This window comes from Equus quagga, chromosome 21 (genome assembly GCF_021613505.1).
Source record: "Equus quagga isolate Etosha38 chromosome 21, UCLA_HA_Equagga_1.0, whole genome shotgun sequence".
Taxonomy (NCBI): domain Eukaryota; kingdom Metazoa; phylum Chordata; class Mammalia; order Perissodactyla; family Equidae; genus Equus; species Equus quagga.
The window spans coordinates 32,875,773-32,893,625 of NC_060287.1; the positions used below are offsets into that span (position 1 = coordinate 32,875,773).

The 17,853-nt window shown below is 48.1% G+C and overlaps 1 protein-coding gene across 3 annotated transcripts in view; it reads right to left on the bottom strand.

Moving 5' to 3' along the window:
* Positions 1-9,197: 9,197 nt before the first annotated feature.
* The window catches only part of LOC124231428 (vacuolar protein sorting-associated protein 26C), a 53,064-nt gene continuing 44,408 nt past the window's right edge, over positions 9,198-17,853 (bottom strand). Inside the window, exons 5-8 of one of the 3 annotated variants that reach the window (XM_046648230.1) lie at positions 17,742-17,816; positions 14,047-14,197; positions 13,637-13,789; positions 9,198-10,609 (exon numbers count right to left, since the gene is read on the bottom strand). In XM_046648230.1, coding sequence (XP_046504186.1) covers positions 10,527-10,609; positions 13,637-13,789; positions 14,047-14,197; positions 17,742-17,816 — 462 coding nt within the window. In that variant the 3' untranslated portion in view covers positions 9,198-10,526. Of the gene's footprint in view, positions 10,610-12,313; positions 12,645-13,636; positions 13,790-14,046; positions 14,198-17,741; positions 17,817-17,853 lie in introns of those variants that run through there. The other 2 variants (XM_046648231.1, XM_046648229.1) reach the window with 2 other exon arrangements.

The following is a 17,853-nucleotide window of genomic DNA, read 5'->3' on the forward strand; positions in this document are numbered from 1 at the left end:
TGAGTAGGTCCACGCTCAGGATCCGAACTGGCGAAACCCGGGGCCACTGAACTGGAGTGTGCAAACTTAACCACTTGGCCATGGGGCCAGCCCCCTATATGCTTTATTTTCTTTTGTCAGTTGTCTATTCATCTTGACCGGTTTTTCTTTTGGGGTGTTCATATTTTTCTTACTGATCTATAAGAGTATTCTTATATGTTAATGATATTAATACACTGCATGTCATTAAGTGATCGATATTTTTCCTAATTTCTCTTTTAACTTACAGAAAATTTTTATGTACTGAAGGTTTTGACTTTTTTCCATCAATATTTTTCTTCATGATTTTTGTCCTTGGTGTCATATTTTAAAAGTTTCAGGCCGCCCCGATTTTCTGGCCCTCACTTTGGAGATAAGAAAGCCTGGTGATGCTGGGCTGGACCCCCACAGGGAGCTCTTGTTCTCTGCCCTTTACCCCAGTTACTTCACCCCAGACCCCAAGTGGGCACGCAGGCCGAGAGTGACCCCTGAGAAGGAGGAGCAGTGACTCCTGAAACAGCCTGCGGGCGGGGGGATGGGGGGGTGGGGGTGGGTGGGGGGCAGGTGAGTCTCAGAGCAGGCCCCACCCCCAGGGGCCCCAGGGACTCGCACGCCCCTCTGAGGATGCCACAGGTCTTCCCGAAAAGTGCTCCAGGCCCACCCCCTGGTTTTACAGGAGAAACTGAGGCCTCACAGCTTGAGGCAGAGTGGAACTAGAATCTGACTCTGGGGACCTCACATGGAGGTGGAAGTCCTCCTAGAAATCACTGACCCATCCCCTCCCTTGACAGATGGGGAAACCGAGAGCCCTCCTGATGGAGAACAAGAGGCATGTCACAGCAGCGCCCCCTCCTGAGATCGCCCCCACGGCACACGCGCACATTGGAAGAACCAGCCCTCTGTCCCTGTCCCTCTGGCCATTTAGGGAATTTAGTTCCCACTCTTATCTTCCTGGTGAATGCTCCAAAAATAAAAAACCTACAAACAAGCAAAAAATAGTACATATTCGCTGTCGGCCTGGTGCCGAGAACCCCAAGGATGTTTCCCTCCTTCATCGGGGGTCGTGAACAAGGTTGGTTTCAGCATTGGCCTACAAGTCAGAAGTAGTGCAAGGCCGCGACATCCGCTGCCGGCCGGGCGCGGAGCACTGGGAGGGCCGGGGGGCCTGTCCTCCACGTTCACCCCTCATCCTCGCCTCTCCCTCCCCCCCAGGAGACGCAGACTCCCCGAGGCCAGGAGCTGTGTCTCCACAGCCCCCGCACAGTGCTCCTCCCCCGGCACTGCCCAGTTAGCGTCTGTGCGTGAAGGTGCCCCCTGCAACTGAAAACACTGCGGGTGTGCCAGTGAAGAGCTGCTGACGAAGGGCACCAGGACGTGAGGCAGAACGACCTTCAAACCTTAACAGGCCACTCCTGTCCAGCTACGCCCCACTGTTTCTGGCTTCAGAGTCTCGGCTCCTGCAGACTCCCAGGCGGGGGTGGCGGTGGCTTCCCCACACCGGCCGACCTCAGAACGCAGCAGTCAGTCAACCTTCGCGGAACGAACGGGTGGGGGGAAAGGGTTATGCTCCACAACCGTGTGCACCAGCTCTTCACTCACCAGCCACTTAACTCGCGGGGCCCCTTGTTCAAAAATTAACAGTTTCAAGACAGCAACAGCGGAGCATTGAACTAAGCATGGGGCCTTTCCAAGCATGGGGCCCTGCCGCAGAGTGAATGCTGTGTCCCCCAAATCCACAGGTTGAAACCTCATGCCCAAGGTGATGATGGTATTAGGAGATGGGCCTTTGGGAGGTGATCAGTCACGAGAGCAAAGCCCTGGTGAACGGGATCGGTCCCTTATAAAACAGGCACGGAGAGCCCCCCAGCCCCTCCGCCACGTGAGGGCGCAGCAGGAAGGCTCTGACGGCGAACTGAGGGGTCCCCGGAACGTGACCATGCTGGACCTTGATCTTGGGCTTTCCAGCCTCCAGAACCAGGAGAAATAAGTTTCTGTTGTTTATAAGCTAAAAAGAAAAGTTTCACCATCCCACAGTTGTATGTTATCTGTCTCTTCTTCTGGTATTATTATGATGTCATCATTTACTGTCACATCTTTATACCTTTGGTATTTACTTCCTTTTGAGGTGATCACTGGCACTATATCACTGGTAATATAATTTTTAACACAACTTATTATCTATTCTTCTGCAACTGATTTGAAATGCCATTTTTACTTCGTGTTCCTTATCTCATCTATTAAATTCTTATATATATACCTGGGTCCAATGATGGATTTTATATTTGTTTGACTGACCTGTCGCTTTTGGCACCACTACCACACGGTTTTTATTTTTGTATCTTTTTAATACTATCTAATGTCTGGTTTGATACTACCTTTTATTTTTTCTTCATTTTCAAAATGTTATTGAATATTCTAACATACTTAGTCTTCCACATGAACTTTAGATCCAAAGAAAATATTACATTAAGATCTGTATAGAATAAGGTTAAATGTTAAAATTTAAAAATTAATTTGGGAACTGATATCTTTACAATTGAGTCTTTCTATATGGTAACATAGCATTTATCTCAATTTTAAAAAGTATTTCTAAATAATGTTGTATAGATGTCCTTAAATAGGTCTTGCATATGTCTTATTAACAAGTTTTGTTAAAATTATTCCTTGTATAATTTTCTTTTTCGAATAAAATTAAATTTATCAATGTTTCCTTCTTTTTTTTGAAAGCTGTTTTTATAGATCAATATATGTAACTGGCTATTTCATTGAATTGCCTTTACAGTTATAATAGTTTTTCTATTCAGTTGATTTTCTGGGATTTTGAGGTTTTCAACCATATTATCTGTTAATAATGATAATTTTATGTCTTCTTTTGCAATGTTTATACCTAATACAAGGAAGAGACATTCAGATTAGCTTAAGTGGAAAACAAAGTAGTTTGTTAAGGATGCATTTAGACAGGAAGGCAAAAGCTGCTGGGGATCCAAGGAAAGTCTAGGGCCTTCTCTCTCCTGGCCCCCGCTCACAGTCCCGGGGATCTCCCGCAGGCTGTGCACACGACCTGCACCCCTTTCCCTGAGCACGAACCATGGAAGGTTCCTGGGTTGGTTTATCGCTATGTCAGATGGAAGCATCTCGTGGGCAATCCTAGTGCAAGTACAATCAGTTAAACTCAGACTAGGAGGGTGTGTTTTGTTATAAGCACATATCACCATCACCATGAGGCTTCCTAGAGTGTTGAGCAAATCCCCCTCTTTTCCTATCCTACTGCATTGGCCAAAACTTCAACAGCAAATCTGAATAATTACTTGAAGAGCAGAAACTCTCTTGCTCTCAAAACTAACAAGATATTTTTTAACACTTTATTATGCCGGATATTTCCTATTAATTTTTGTAAATTCACTTCATTTTTTAAATTCTGTATTTCCCTAGTTTAATAAGAGTTTTTAAAAATCAAGAATAGATTCCTTGACCAATTGCTTTTTCTGAATATATAAAATTAGATGCAAAAATCCTCAATAAAATACTAGCAAACAAAATCTAGCAACATATAAAAAGGATTATACACCACTGCCAAGTGAGATTTATCACAGGAATGCAAGGTTGACTTAATATCTGAAAGTCAATTAATGTAGTACACCATATGAATGAAGGGCAAACCACAAGCTCATCTCAATACATGCAGAAAAAGCATGTGACAAAATACAACACCCTTTCATGATCAAAACATTCAATAAACTAGGGATAGAAGGGAACTTCCTCAACCTGATCAGAGCATCCATGAAAACCCCGTATCTGACATCATACTTCATGGTGAAAGACTGAAAGTTGCCCCAAGATCAGGAACAAGACAAGGATGTCTGCCCTCGCCACTTCATTCAACAGTGAACTAGAGGATCTAGCCAGGGCAATTAGGTAAAGAAAAGAAATAAAAGACATCCAGAGTGGAAAGGAAAAAGTTAAACTATCTCTATTTGCAGATGACATGATCTTGTATATAGAAAATCATAACGAATCTACAAAAAAAAAAAAAGCCCTATTAGTGGTAATAAATGTCAGCAAGATTGCTGGAAAGAAAACAATATAAAAAATCAATTGTATTTCTATAACTAGCAATAAACGTGAAACTAAATTAAAATAATTCCATTTATAATAACACCAAAAAGAATAAAATAGTTGGAAATAAATTTAACAAAAGAAGTACAAGGCTTGTACACTGAAAACAATAAAACATGGTTGAAAGAAGTTAAACAAGGTCTAAATAAAAGGAAAGACATCTCAGGTTCATGGATTGGAAGGCTTAACATTGTTAAGATGATAATACTCCCCAAATAGATCTACCAATTCAATGCAGTCCCTATCAAAACCCCAGCTAGCTTTTTTGTAGAATTTGACAAGCCGATCCTAAAATTCACATGGAAATGCAAAGGACCCAGAATAGCCAAAACAATTTCAAAAATGAAGATAAAAGTTATAGGACTCACACTTCACAATTTTTGAAACTTACGATAAAGCTACAAAAATCAAGACAGTGTGGTGCTGACATGAGAATAGACTTGAGAGTCCAGAAACCCATATATTTAGGATTTTTGTTACAACTGATTTTTGACAAGGGTGCCAAGACCATTCAATGGGGAAAAAAATAGTCTTTGACAAATTGTCCTGGGATAACTGGATATCCACATAGGAATGAAGTCAGATCCCTACCTCACATCATACAAAAAATTAACTCAAAATGGATCACAGACATAAATCTAATAGCTAAAACTATAAAACTCTTTTAGAAAACAAAGGAGTAAATCTCCCTTTCCTTTGGATTAGGCAATGGTTCCTTAGATGTGACACCAAAAGCTCAAGTGACAGAAGAAAAAATAGATCAACTGGACTACATCAAAATTTAAAACTTCTATGCTGCAAAATACACCATCAAGATGGTGAAAAGACAGTCCACAGACTGAGGGAAAATACTTGTAAGTCATATATCCGAAAAGGGACTTTCATCCAGAATATACAAAGAACTGTCATAACTCAATAATAAAAAGGCAAATAATCCAATTACATAATGGCCCAAAGATCTGAATAGACATTTCTCCAAAGATGAGATATAAATGGCCAATCAGCAGATGAAAAGATGTTCAGTATCCTCAGTCATTAGGGAAATGCAAATCAAAAATCTCAAGACACCACTTGACACCTACCAGACGGACACAATAAAAAAGATGGACAATAACAAGTGGGACAAGGAAGTGGAGAAAACAGAACCCTTGTGCCTTACTGGTGGGAATGTAAAATGGTGCAGATACTTTGGAAAACATTTTTGCAGTTCCTCAAAACATTAAACATAAGCCATCACATGACCCTGAAACTCTATCCCTAGATGTATTTCTAAGAGAAATAAAAACTTATTTCCACACAAAAGCTTGTATATGAACGTTCCCAGCAGCATTCTTCTTAATACCCAAAAAGTGGAAACAGGTAAAATGTCTGTCAACTGATGAATGAACAAACGCAAATGGTCTATCTAGACAACGGAATGCTATTTGGCAATAAATAGTAATGAAGGACTGATACAGGTGAAATGTGGATGAACCTTAAATATCTGAGGCTAAGTTAAAGCAGCCAGTCACAAAGGACCCCACGTGCATGACTCCATTGCTATGAGATGTCACGACAGGGAGACCTATGGGGACAGACAGCACATCGCGTTTGCTTAGGGCTGAACAAAGGAAGCAACTGCCTGCCAATGGGTTCAGGGTTTCCTTTTGGGGTGAAGAAAATGTTCTAAATTTAGGTTGTGGTGATGGTTCCACAACTCTGTGGATATACTAAAAACTATTGACTTGTACACTTTAAATGGGTGAATTTCATGGTCCGTGAATTATATCTCAATAAAGATGTTAAGGAAAAGAATAGCTATCGTCTGGGTATGACATCTGTGTATGATTCTCTCCTTTTGTATATGTCTGAAACTTCCAAAATAAAAGGTTAAAGTAAAAGAAGATATACCTTATGGCATCCATCAAGATGATCCTTAAAAGAGCTGGCACCCGGCCTTTTCTCTTTTTTCACTTTCATCCTTGCCCCCATCCATCCTGCTGCCTGGAATGCAGATGTGGTGACTGGAACTGGCTGCAACTATCTTAAACCATGAAGACAAGGGCCACACCCTAGAGAAGTGAGCGGGGAGCAGCCTGGATTGCTGAGGATGTCATGGCTCTGAGCTGCCATGCCAGCTCTGCACTGTCTGCCTGTGGACAGCTATGCGAGTCTTGGTTAAGCCACTCTAACTTTGGGTTTCCCTTACTCACAGCTAACCTAATCCCAACTGATATGTCAGATTTTTATAACAGAGCTACACTGGCCACGTAAAATAAATCAGGAGGGTTCAAATCCTTCTCTATAGCCTGCAACAGTTTAAACAGCAGAGGAACTATCTGGTCCTTGAAGCTCACATAAAAACCTGCTGTAAAACCCTCTGGGCCTGGCACCTTTTTAGGGCTCTTTGCCAATTTTTTCAGTTTCTTCCCTAAGGTATCATTTTATTCAGGTAGCCTACCTTTTCTGGAGTCACTTTGCATTTTATTGAAGTTTGCAGTTTATTAGCAGGGAAGGTACATACTGTAATATCATTCTCATCAAGCTGCTTTCAATCTTAAGTTATTACATATTTCTTTTTCTTTGTTTTGTTTTGTTCTATTAAAGATCTGCCATTGAAGTCTTTTCAAAGTACCAAATCATGGACTTAAAAATTTTCCAGGGTTTTTGCTTTCCTATCAGCTAATTCCTGCTTTTGTCACTAATTCTTTCCTCTTTGTTTTGTTGTTTTTCTAGACTTTTAATTTGAATGCCTAACTCAGTTTTCCTTCTCTGTGGTGTAGTAAGATCACTTAAGGCTATGAATTTTGCTCTGACTGCAGCACTGGCCATAATACAAAGCTCTTGCTATATGGTATGCTCATTCTCATTGTTTAAAAGGGTCTGTCAATGAAGTTTTGGTTTCCTCCTTGAAGAGTGTTATAACATTTACACGTGGTTATACTGGATTTTCCCCTTGGTAGTCATTTCTAATTTTACTGCACTACAGTAGAGTATGTGGCTCGGGCAACATGTGGCCACATGGACAAGTGCCTTTCCATCTACTGCAATTCCCTCCTCCATATATGGGGAGAATATCAGCTCCCTCCTCCTAGGGTCGCTACACAATGAAATAAAATAACCCACACATGGCACTGAGAGAACAGGGCCTGCTCCAGGATGACTGATGCTCATACAGCTCTCATTAGACCCACACCCATGGCTGGTATCTGTCAACACTGCAGCAACTTGGAGCTGCCAGAACTGAGCTCCGCTGAACAGGAGCAGCGAGTGGCCCGTCCCTCCAGAACAGGAGGGTTAGCCTCACTGTAGGTAGCACCTCCTGGCAAGTTTCAAGGACGTTTGCGAGCTGGCACCAGATAGCAGCTCTCCTCCCAAAATGTAGCGTGAAAGGGACGCACTACAGGTGTCAATACAGAATTCACTCTTGGTATTAAGTGGACACCTCTCTCTGGGAAAACCATAACTCTTTTTTGTTTTTTGAGACTAGCTCTGAGCTAACATCTGCCACCAATCCTCCTCTTCTTGCTGAGGAAGACTGGCCCTGAGCTAACATCCATGCCCATCTTCCTCTACTTTATATGTGGGACGCCTACCACAGCATGGCTTGACAAGCAATGCCATGTCCACACCCGGGATCCAAACTGGCAAACCCCAGGCCGGCGATGGGGAACGTGTGAACTTAACTGCTGCGCCACCAGGCCGGCCCCCATAACTCACTCTTTTTAATTATCTGAACAGTGAGTGATGGTGAAAACCAGCCCATTTTCCTTCCACTCTGGTCAGGGTTTCACTGGGTAGGGCTGGGTCCAGCTGGATTCTGGGGCCACTGGATGAGCAGCAATGGCCCCAGGGAATGCCGAGCCTACCCAGTCATGGCACTTGACCGGCTGGCTCCACGCAAGGTTCTGGACCTCTGAGAGTCCTGAAGTCAAGTCTTGGCTCAGAGGGTGGGCACAAAGATGTCCTTCTGCACGCGCACGGACCTCAGGCTCTCTGAGAGGCACCAGATGGGACCAGACCCCTGCACATGTGAACTCTTGCCCCTCTCATCACGAGCTCTATGGTGGGGCTGGGCTGCTGCAGCCAAGACCCCCAGCAATCCAGTGGCTTGAATACAAGTCCATGCCTTTCTCTCCCCTGTGACGATGACACAGGGTGGCAAGGTGAGCTGTTCTGCTCACACATTTGTTGTGCTCTGGCACAGTCCAGGCTGGGACACTGGCTTGTTCCTGGCCCAGCCATGGGAAGGGGTTGATGGGGTCCAGCCTCCAGTGGCCCACGTCCCCGTTGTCACATGACCACACCTGGCTGCAAGGGAGTCAGAAATAAGTCCCTAGCCAGGCAGGCATGGGTCATGGAAATACAACCTTATTTCTGAACAAGAAGGGGGATCAGAGAGGGACAGTGGAAGCACACGGGCAATCCGCTTCATCAATACATCACTGCTGGCACCTGAGGTAATCTCAGCGCCTCCAGTTTTTAAAGGGTGATTCACACTCGGCCTTGGGAATTACAAGACTCCAATGGTGAAGGTCAGGGTTCCACCACCTCCCACCAGAAGGTGGGCTCGGGACACAGACTCTCGATGAATTCAGGCCCGATGCTTCGGCTTTTTTTATCCTTTTCTGATTTACCTCTCCATCTTTACTGTGGAACTCACAACGCAGCTGAGAACCAGAGCCAGGTCCCATTTCTGCTGGAGCTCCGACAGCCAAAATGTGTTCCTGCCTAAATGGGCATTTCCAAAATACCACAGTTCTAGATTCACGGTTCAGACTTTCCTTCACCTCCCCTTCCTCTCCTCTCCTCTTGCTGTAAGGGGAGCATCTGACAACTGAGCTCGGACAGTGGACACCCCCGCTCCAGCCAGCGGGGCACAGAGGGGCAGCTGCTGCCCAAGATGCCCCGACATCTGCGTCTTCCTTAATCACTGACGGGGAGAGGAATCCGGCCAAGAGGGGGAAGGAAACGGCCTGCCCGAGGCCCTGGCCTGGGCCCCTCAGGGGCGGAAGAAATGACAAAGTTGGCCGGGTTGCTGGCAGCTCAGGTAATACTATTCCCTAAGGAGAGCACTCATCATGTTTACATGTTTACATCCATAAAACCGGTTTACTAAAAAAATTATATAGCAATATACAATCCGAACCTTTCTCAAAATTCTGTTTTTTTTACATTACAAATGATTTCTTTGAAACTTCCTAGAAGTTATGGCCTTTTTGTTTTTTTGTTTTCTGCTATCTAGTTTAAATACATCATCAAAGATAATTATTAACATCATGTGAGCATAAAAGACTTATCGACCAGAAACGTGTTCCCTGGGAACCAGCTTTGACACGACTCTGTGGGCAAGCTGTATCAGTTTCCCTGGTGCAGCCCTGGGCTACAGCGGCGCCTGGTCAGGTCTGTGGCCCTCGGCACCACCCGGCCCAAGGCTGTGCCAGGACAAGGGCAGCGCAGCCGGGCCGTGAGCAGGGTGCGTCTCGCCCACGTCTGCCCGGGAGGGCCTGTCAGGGAAGGGCAGGGAGCGGGCAGCACGCAGCTCATTTCTGAGGCCTGGCTGACTGTGGGCCGACAGGAACAATGGCAGGATCTGCAGGAAGGAATGTGTTGCAACAGGCTCGCCTCTCACCGTGACTCACAAGGGGGACAAGGAGAACCGGGCTCCAGGCCAAAGCCTGGGGGTGGGAGGCAGGCCAGTTCATCAAGGCCAGGGCATGCTCCTGGCACCAGCCAGCACACAGGGGTCTTCACCTACTGCCCTGGGCACAGGCCTCCTGCCACCCAGAACCCACCCAACAAGAGACACGGACATGCGGGTTTCCCCCTTACGCCACCTTACATTTAAATGTGTTCTGGAAATAGGGCAGCACACGGTTTTACACCAGCTCCTGAGCCTTCAGAATTACTCCAGCACCGCCATCGCCACCAAATCCCCTCGCTCCTAGCAGAGCAAGGAACACTTAGTCCAGTTCCCTCCAGGTTCTGAAGTCAGCATGAAAAATGGTACAGAACTACACAAGAGAGGGGGAAAAGTGCCCCGTTTCCAGGGGGTGCCACTCTGCACGCCTCCTCGGGGGTCACTGCAAACGTCACAAGCAACCAGCATGCTCGTCGCCATCCTGGGCTGTCGGGAGTCCCCTGGCCAGGCAGGGAGGGTTTCCTTTTCTCCCTGGAATCTCAACTACTGTCACACCGTGTTACTGACCCTCACGAGGGGCGGGGGAGTCAGGAGTGGCAGGAAACTTTGCTTTCTGGGAGATGATCTTGCCAGTGACAGGAAGCAGTCCTGATGAACCTCAAAGGAAAGGTCCGATGAGAGGCGCCCGTGCTGGGGAAAGGAGGAGGAGGGCTCTGCCACCTGCGAGTCCCGTCCATGCCCGCAGAGCCCGCAGGCAGAGGCCGCGCCCGGGCTACACCCTGCAGAGCTTCAGCGGGAAGTTCTCGGTGATGAGGTGGTCGGCGTGGAGCAGCACCACGATGTTCACCTCGAACTCTGAGGAGAGAAGGGTTGGGTTGATGTGCGCTGGCTCCCGCAGGGGAACAGGCGGACCACCGGGGCGCAGCCGGCTCTGCACGGAGGGGGCGCCACGTGGGCGCCCCACTCCTGTCCCCGGCCGGCAGCCTGAGCTCCCCGAGACCCCGGGAGCCACTCCACTGGGGTCTGCCTGCCTCTGGTGCACTTGCTCCACACAAACCTGCCTTCTCACACGGGAGCAAGTTGCAAGGCATCAGCTTCCCCACCCACGCTCTCCTTATCCTTTGTCTTTACTAGAGAATCTTCCAGAATCCTTTCCATTTGTTTGTATTCTTTTGCTCTATTTTCACCTTTCCTACAGCTGTTAATGGAATCGCAGCCTCCAGGCTGGACCGCAGCAGCTCGGGTGCTCGCCTCCCACCCCAAGGGAGAGAGAACAGGCAGAGATGGCGCCGTTACTGGCCGGCCGTCCTTATCTGAAACCCCTGTTCAAATGCCCGCCTCCTACCTGTGGGCACACGAGGAGGCCTTGGTGACAGCAAAAGTGGGGTGTGTGTGAGGAGGGGGCCCCTGAAGACAGCGGCCACGTCCCAGGGGGAGGGGCTCTGAGGGCAGAGAGCGCAGGCGAAGGGAGGGGCTGGGGGGCAGCTCACTCGAGGCCCCACCTGTGGCTGGAGTCCCAAATGTCCCCCCATGTGGCTGTCCAGCTTTGCCCAAGCGCCAGCCACCACGGGAGTCAGGCGGCAGCAGCGCCCAACTGTCACCTTCCTTTGATATCGTCAGAGCACTAGGACAGCCCCCAGGACCTTCCTGTTACCCTCCTCCTTCAGCCACCTCGTCGTCCTTCCCTGGATGGAGCACAGTTGGCTGGAGTGGACAGAGGGGACAGGCGGGCACTCGGGGCGCCAGTGCTGGCCTTCCTCAGGGCAGAGAACTCGGCAAAGCCCCGGCATCAAGCCACCAGTCCGCCCCAAACTCCCGGTGAGCTCCCGCTGGGGACGCTCTCCACCCACAGGTGACGTCCCAGTGGTCAGCACCAGCACAGGTGAAGGGGACACGCGCAGACACTGCTCTGACCTCAGGACACAGGGCTCGCCCACCTCCCAACCCGGAGGGGCCGATCCTCCCTGGGACACCGAGCCTGCCCTCAGCCAGCCCTGCGACAGCAAGCCCGGGACCCAGGAGAGGCTGCAGCGCTCACACAAAGGCCGCACGTCACCTCTTTTCTGTGGGGACTCCCATAAATGACAGCGTCTGGGGCTGTGCAAGCCCCAAACCAGACTCAGCTCTAGACAGGGCACAAGGACAAGCGCATCCTGATGTCCTGGCTGAGGGACTGAGGGCGCTACCCACATGGAGGGACCAGAGGCTCCACGTGGCCGTGACGTGGGTGCTTTGTAAATCTCATAGGAATAACACACAAAAACCACAGTGTTTAACATTTAGCATAGCAGAAAAAATACCTTTCTGGACCTTTTTGAGGTTTATGTGGGAAAACCAAGTTATGAAATCAATAGACAAGCTCCTCCTCTTTAACTTAAAATCAAAGTATTCTGAAGTAAAAAATACCACCTTCGGGGCACAGTATGTGGTGTGCCAGGGAGCAAGACGCCAGCGGCCCTGGGGGCACCTCCACTGGGACCTGTGGTCTGGGGTGGGCCTGGGTGTCTGAGGGCACATACTCTGCACTCCGGGCCCCTGGCGCCTCTGTGTCCTGTGGGCACACACCATCGATTCAACGACAATCATACACACGCTTTCGGAGATAAATCGTGGTACCTCAGCGTGTCGTAGATGTCAGCAGACTTGGCCGTCCTTTTGTGAGTCTGGCGAACGCTGAGTTGCTGCCCTCTCTGCTGACATGGGTGCCCCGACCCCACTGTGCTCTCCCTACAATGAGCGTTTCCAATGAAGCACTCAGGGGCTCCACAAACATTAAACTGTGCCTCTAACCACCAGGTGCACGCGCTCCAGGAACACACTCCACACGGAGGCACAGAGAGTCCAAAGGCACCCAGCGACTCAGCGACAGACACGGCAACCCTTCCCGCTCCTAAACAAAGAGCACACACTCAACTGTGGTGACGCAACTGCTGACTTAAAATTTAAGTTACATTATCTAGAATTATGGAAAGTAAAATTATGGTCTAATTAAAAAAAGGATGCTCTCTGTACTAATAATAACGCACGTTAAAAGATTTAGGGGATTTAGGGGGAATATGACATGAATAAAACGTAATGGCCTCAGGGACCATCTTCCCATTTCTCAGTGAAGCACTTATAACAGCAGGAGCAATTACCAAAACCCCCTCATCACATCCATCTACCGAGGAGCCTCGGGCATGACTCAGAAGGTTGTCCCCGGAAAGTCCAGGGACACTTTCCGTGGTCTTTCCAATAAGTCTGCAGAACGTCGTGTCAGCGAGGGCAAAGTCCCTCGGGTCTGGCCCTCCTGTGTCCTTGGAGTGAGGGTTGCCCTCTCCACTGAACTTCATAAGCATGGCCATTTTATTAGGATGGATGCACCGTTAACATATTTTATAAGACTATTTAAAACCACGGAAATGTTCATGGCATAAAGTGAAGGGAGAAAAAGCAGGAAAGAAAGCCGTGTCTGTGACACGATTCGGATCTTGTGGTCAAACCGTCTACATGTGTCATGGCAGAGAATGACCAGGACCCTAAGCTGGTGGAACAAAAGCTTCATGGCGATTAATGTCCACACTGCACTGTCGCGTTCTGGGTCTCCCCTCCTCTGCCGATCGCAGGAGCCAACCTGACTTCCCCGTGCACACTGCTGGCTCGTCCCTCCTTATCGTCACCTGCCCTGGCCCACAGTGACATGGTTGCTGCCGTCTCCCTGTGTGACGACGCAAGTTCCTCGAGAGCCAGGTCACAGCAGCTTCTGCTGAGTGACTGAAGGACCTAGTGCTCTGAGCTGTGCCCGACCCAGACAAGTAAGTGTCCCCGACACTGCGTGGCCCCTTCTGCCCCCTTCACAGGAGAATCCCGCCAGGCCTGCGAGGGTGGGAGCAGCACACTTACCCACTTTGAAGTTGGTGGTCTCCAGCGTGGGACAGGTGAAGAGCCGGGGGAAGACCATGTATATGGGGACAGAGAGGCTCCGACAGACATCCCCATCGGCGATCTGAATGTTCTGAATCTCCGTGGCATCTCGCGCATAGCCTTCCGCACACCCTGCAGAAGGGAGAAGCATCCGTGGTCAGCAAACAGCCAACATGCAAGCTGATCCACAGGCCCGAGACTCCATGAGAACCCGTGTCCACATGCTCGCTGACTGCTCCCATTTGCTCTCAGGGTTCTGGGGGGTCCCCTTCCTTCCACGTCTCACTTCCCTCACACACACACTTCGTGGGATCAAGAGGCCTGCCTCCCTCTGTTCCACCCACAGCACATTAACCGCCGACTGCACGCAGCAGCTGGGCCTGACTTACCGCAGGTCTCCACGCGCACCAGCTGCAGCTCGATGCTCCTGATGGCGGCCTCCGAGCTCTCCACCACCAGCTCTCCTGTCAGTGGCTGTGTGATAACACAGTTGGTGGAGTTGAGATGTCCTCTGATGAGAAATTTAGGGAGCAAGGCCCTCTAGGACAAAACAAACACAAATACATCAGGAACGGAAGGTGCCAAGAGAAAGTACTCAATAGTCACTTTGGTACAAATAAAAACTGAAAACAGAGGCTGGCCCGGTGACTTAGTGGTTAAGTTCAGCCTGTTCCGCTTCACAGCCCAGGTCACAGGTTTGGATCCTGGGCGCAGCCCTACACCACTCATCCAGCTGCGCTGTGGCAGGGGCTCACAAATAAAAAGCAGAGGAAGACTGGCAACAGATGTTAGCTGAGGGCTAATTTTCCTCAGCAAAAACAAAACAAAACAAAGACACCAAACAAACAAAAAACAACTGAAAACAAAGTTGGATAATTTTTATAAAACCCATTGGGATGCTCTTTTACAAAATAGGAAGAATGGTCCAACAGTGCTTAGATCTTCTGTCAACTTAATTAACAGACTGAATTATTCCATTCAGTCTACAGACATAAGGCACCTGACGGACACTGCCTGTAGAGAAGGACCAGCTCTTTCTCAGAATCATCCGAATTGCCTAGATCAGATCTGGAAAGCCCCTTCTCGCCAAAGAATGTGACATAAGAAAGTCTGAGGAAGTTGCCAACAGTGTTTAAGGACAACCAATCACACACACACACACACAACATTTAAAAAGATAATCAATTTTGAAATATTCCCAATGATGCAATTTTGAAAAGCCAAGACAGTTATTTTATTTCAAGGAAATTTACAGAGAACAATGTTCTTTAATGCTCGCCTAAAAGCCTGTGGAGCGTCTCTCTGCAGACAGAGGAAACTGGGCACAGTGAGTGGGGTGCTCCTGCGGGACAGAGACCGGCAGTTATGGACCACGCTTCTCGCAGCCTTGACCTCACTGCGTCCCCGTGACTGAAGGTAAAGAAAGCTTAAACACCACTGTCCAAGAGAGGCACAAGGTAAGCCACAAAATACGTAATCTAAAATTTTCTAGGAGCCACATTTAAAAAAGTAAAAGGAAACAGGTAAAATTAGCCAATATATCCAAAATATTATCACTTCCACATATAATCACTATTAAAAGATTATGAGTGGTGTTTCACATCCTCTTTTTCACACTGAGTCTCTGAAATCCAGTCAGCGTCTTCTGCTTACAGTGCATCTCAGTTCACACCAGCCACATCTCAAGTGTCGGTGGTCACATGTGGCTGATGCCACCATACTGGACAGCGCTGAAAAGCAAGGTGCTCCGTCCTGGTGGGCCCCAGAGGCAGAGAACTCTAAAAAAGTTTTGATTTAAGACAGAATTCTAAAAATAACTAAAAGTAAAAGAAGCTATTAGTTTAGAAAAATAGAAAGCAGTAGCAGTCTACATTAAAATCCTTTTAGGCAGCTGATGAAAAATCTCACGTCCAGCTGTAGACACTGACCAACATCCATCTCACCTCTCCTCCCACTGACAGGACCACAAATAAGCCTGCGCCCGGCAAAGCGACGCGGAACGCCTTCCGGAGACGCCCCCGTGAAGCATTCTGTGCGATGGAAGGGGACGGAGACAGGGAAGCTCGTGAGGGCCCAGGGGACCACACCTACAGCTGGCGGAGAGAGGTCTGCGAGCAAGGGTTCCCACAGCACCTGGGCAGCCCCGAGATAGAGGCGGGGGCCACCCAGGAAGGGCAGGGGCAGACAGTCGCAGGTAACACATCAGAGGGTGGCCAAACTGGCCGTGTGCAGCCCCAGGAGTCAGCGCCTGCCCCAGGCTGGCACCACAGCTTCCCTCGAGGGGGACTTCCCACCGAGGAGGCTCCCAAAGCAGGCTGGGCAAGGCAGGGCAAGTGTCTCAAGTCATTTATGGCCCCAATGCAGGACAGCGAGCCCCCAGACCCAGAAGACAGGCTGCCCACACCCCGTAAAAGAAAGCACCCAGGGTTGAATGCCTCCTCCCGCTGCACGACACTCAAGGCAAGGCTGCTCTGGTCAGATGCACTCACAATCAGAGGAACAGACTCTCACTGGGGCTAAAGCGAGAGTCCAGTTACCAAGACCATACGCATTAGATCCGCATCTATACACGTAAACTGACAACCAGGAACTAATCAACGCTTGAGGAAAATAAAAGCATGAAAAAGAGGCATACACTCAACACACATTAGAGCCAGCCCCCTCAGAGACAGCATCCATACAGGAACAGAGATGGAGGGCACTGTGTCTGGGATAAAAGAACGGCGATCTTGAAAAAGAAATCATGCTTCGAAGTGAAGTGAACAGGTGAACACACGGGCTACGTACTCTCTGAAGACACATTAGTGAGCTTATAGGTGAAGCCAACGGGTTCTCCTATGATGCACCCAAGAAATAATACAAGAGAAGTTCACGGAGCTGAAGAAGGTTCAGCCTTCAGAACGAACTAAAGGGACCACCCAATGCCGGGCATGCTGACAAAATAAGGATCCAGCCCTGGGCAAGTGCTTTGAAATTTTAGAACATGAAGGGTGGGAGATCTTGGAAGTTTTTTGTCAGGGAGGGGAGAGAGAGAGAAGAAACAGATGAGCACACACATTTGAGAATCAGATCGGCCTCAGTATGATGAGGCACCAGAAAGCCACGGAGCTGTCTTTCAAAGTTCTAAGGGCAAATGATATTAGAGCTAGAATTTTCTACCTAACAAGCTAGGATTCAAGTGTGACATCAAAGTAAGATATTTTTCAGACACTCAAGGATTTTAAGTTCACTCTTTACCCTTTCTGAAAGAATGACAGTAGGATGTATTCCAGCTAAACAAAAAATAAATCAAAGAAGAAAACATAAGCAAGTGAAAACAATGGTGAGCAATGAATGTGGTAAAACTTAACGGTTAACGCTGGATAATATGACTATGATACTTCAGGCAACTATTAAGAAATGGTTTCTAAGCCAATAAAGGCTTAACATTTGGAAAAATAAATGACAAACCAGAACTTAGATTTCAGATGACTTCAACAAATGGGGGGAGTGTGATGGGAGAAAAATGCAAAAATGTTACAAACCTTGGGCCAGAAGGTACTTATTATCAATGCTTACAATTGTCTTAAACTTATAATGGTCTACGTATGTTTGAACACTTAAGGGTAACTACTAGGAAAGTAACACCAGCAGCGTTACCCATGTGGACAGGTTTCAGCGGAGCTTCCAGACTAAGACAGATGAGGAAGAAGGACCTGGCCGCCCACATCTGAAACACTGGCCCTGAGAGCCCTGTTAACAGCAGAGCACAGTCTGCCACAGTCCCGGAAGGGGAGAGGACGGCGCAGAAAGACCTGGCAGGGTTCCGCTGTGCTGTGCACAGAGTTGCTAGGAGCCAGAATCGACTCAACGGCACTAACAACAAACTAGGAAAGTAGAAATAGGATGTTAGAGAAAAAAGGAGCAAACAACAATATAAACAGAAAAAACCCCACAACCCTCACAAACCTAATCACTCAGACAAAAGGCAGGGAAAAAAGAATAATTCCATGCCCAAATAGAGAACACGGGGCAACAGTCTGTCAGGGGCACATGGTTTCTAAGAAAACACCCGGCAGGCATTGGAGCATGAGGCACACGTTACCTCTTTGACGTTCTGCAGGGTTTCAGGTGTGATGGTGAAATCCACGGGGCTCGGGGTCAGTTTCCCCTTCTGAGGCTGAAATGGGAGGAAAACCAAAATCAGCTGCTTGAGG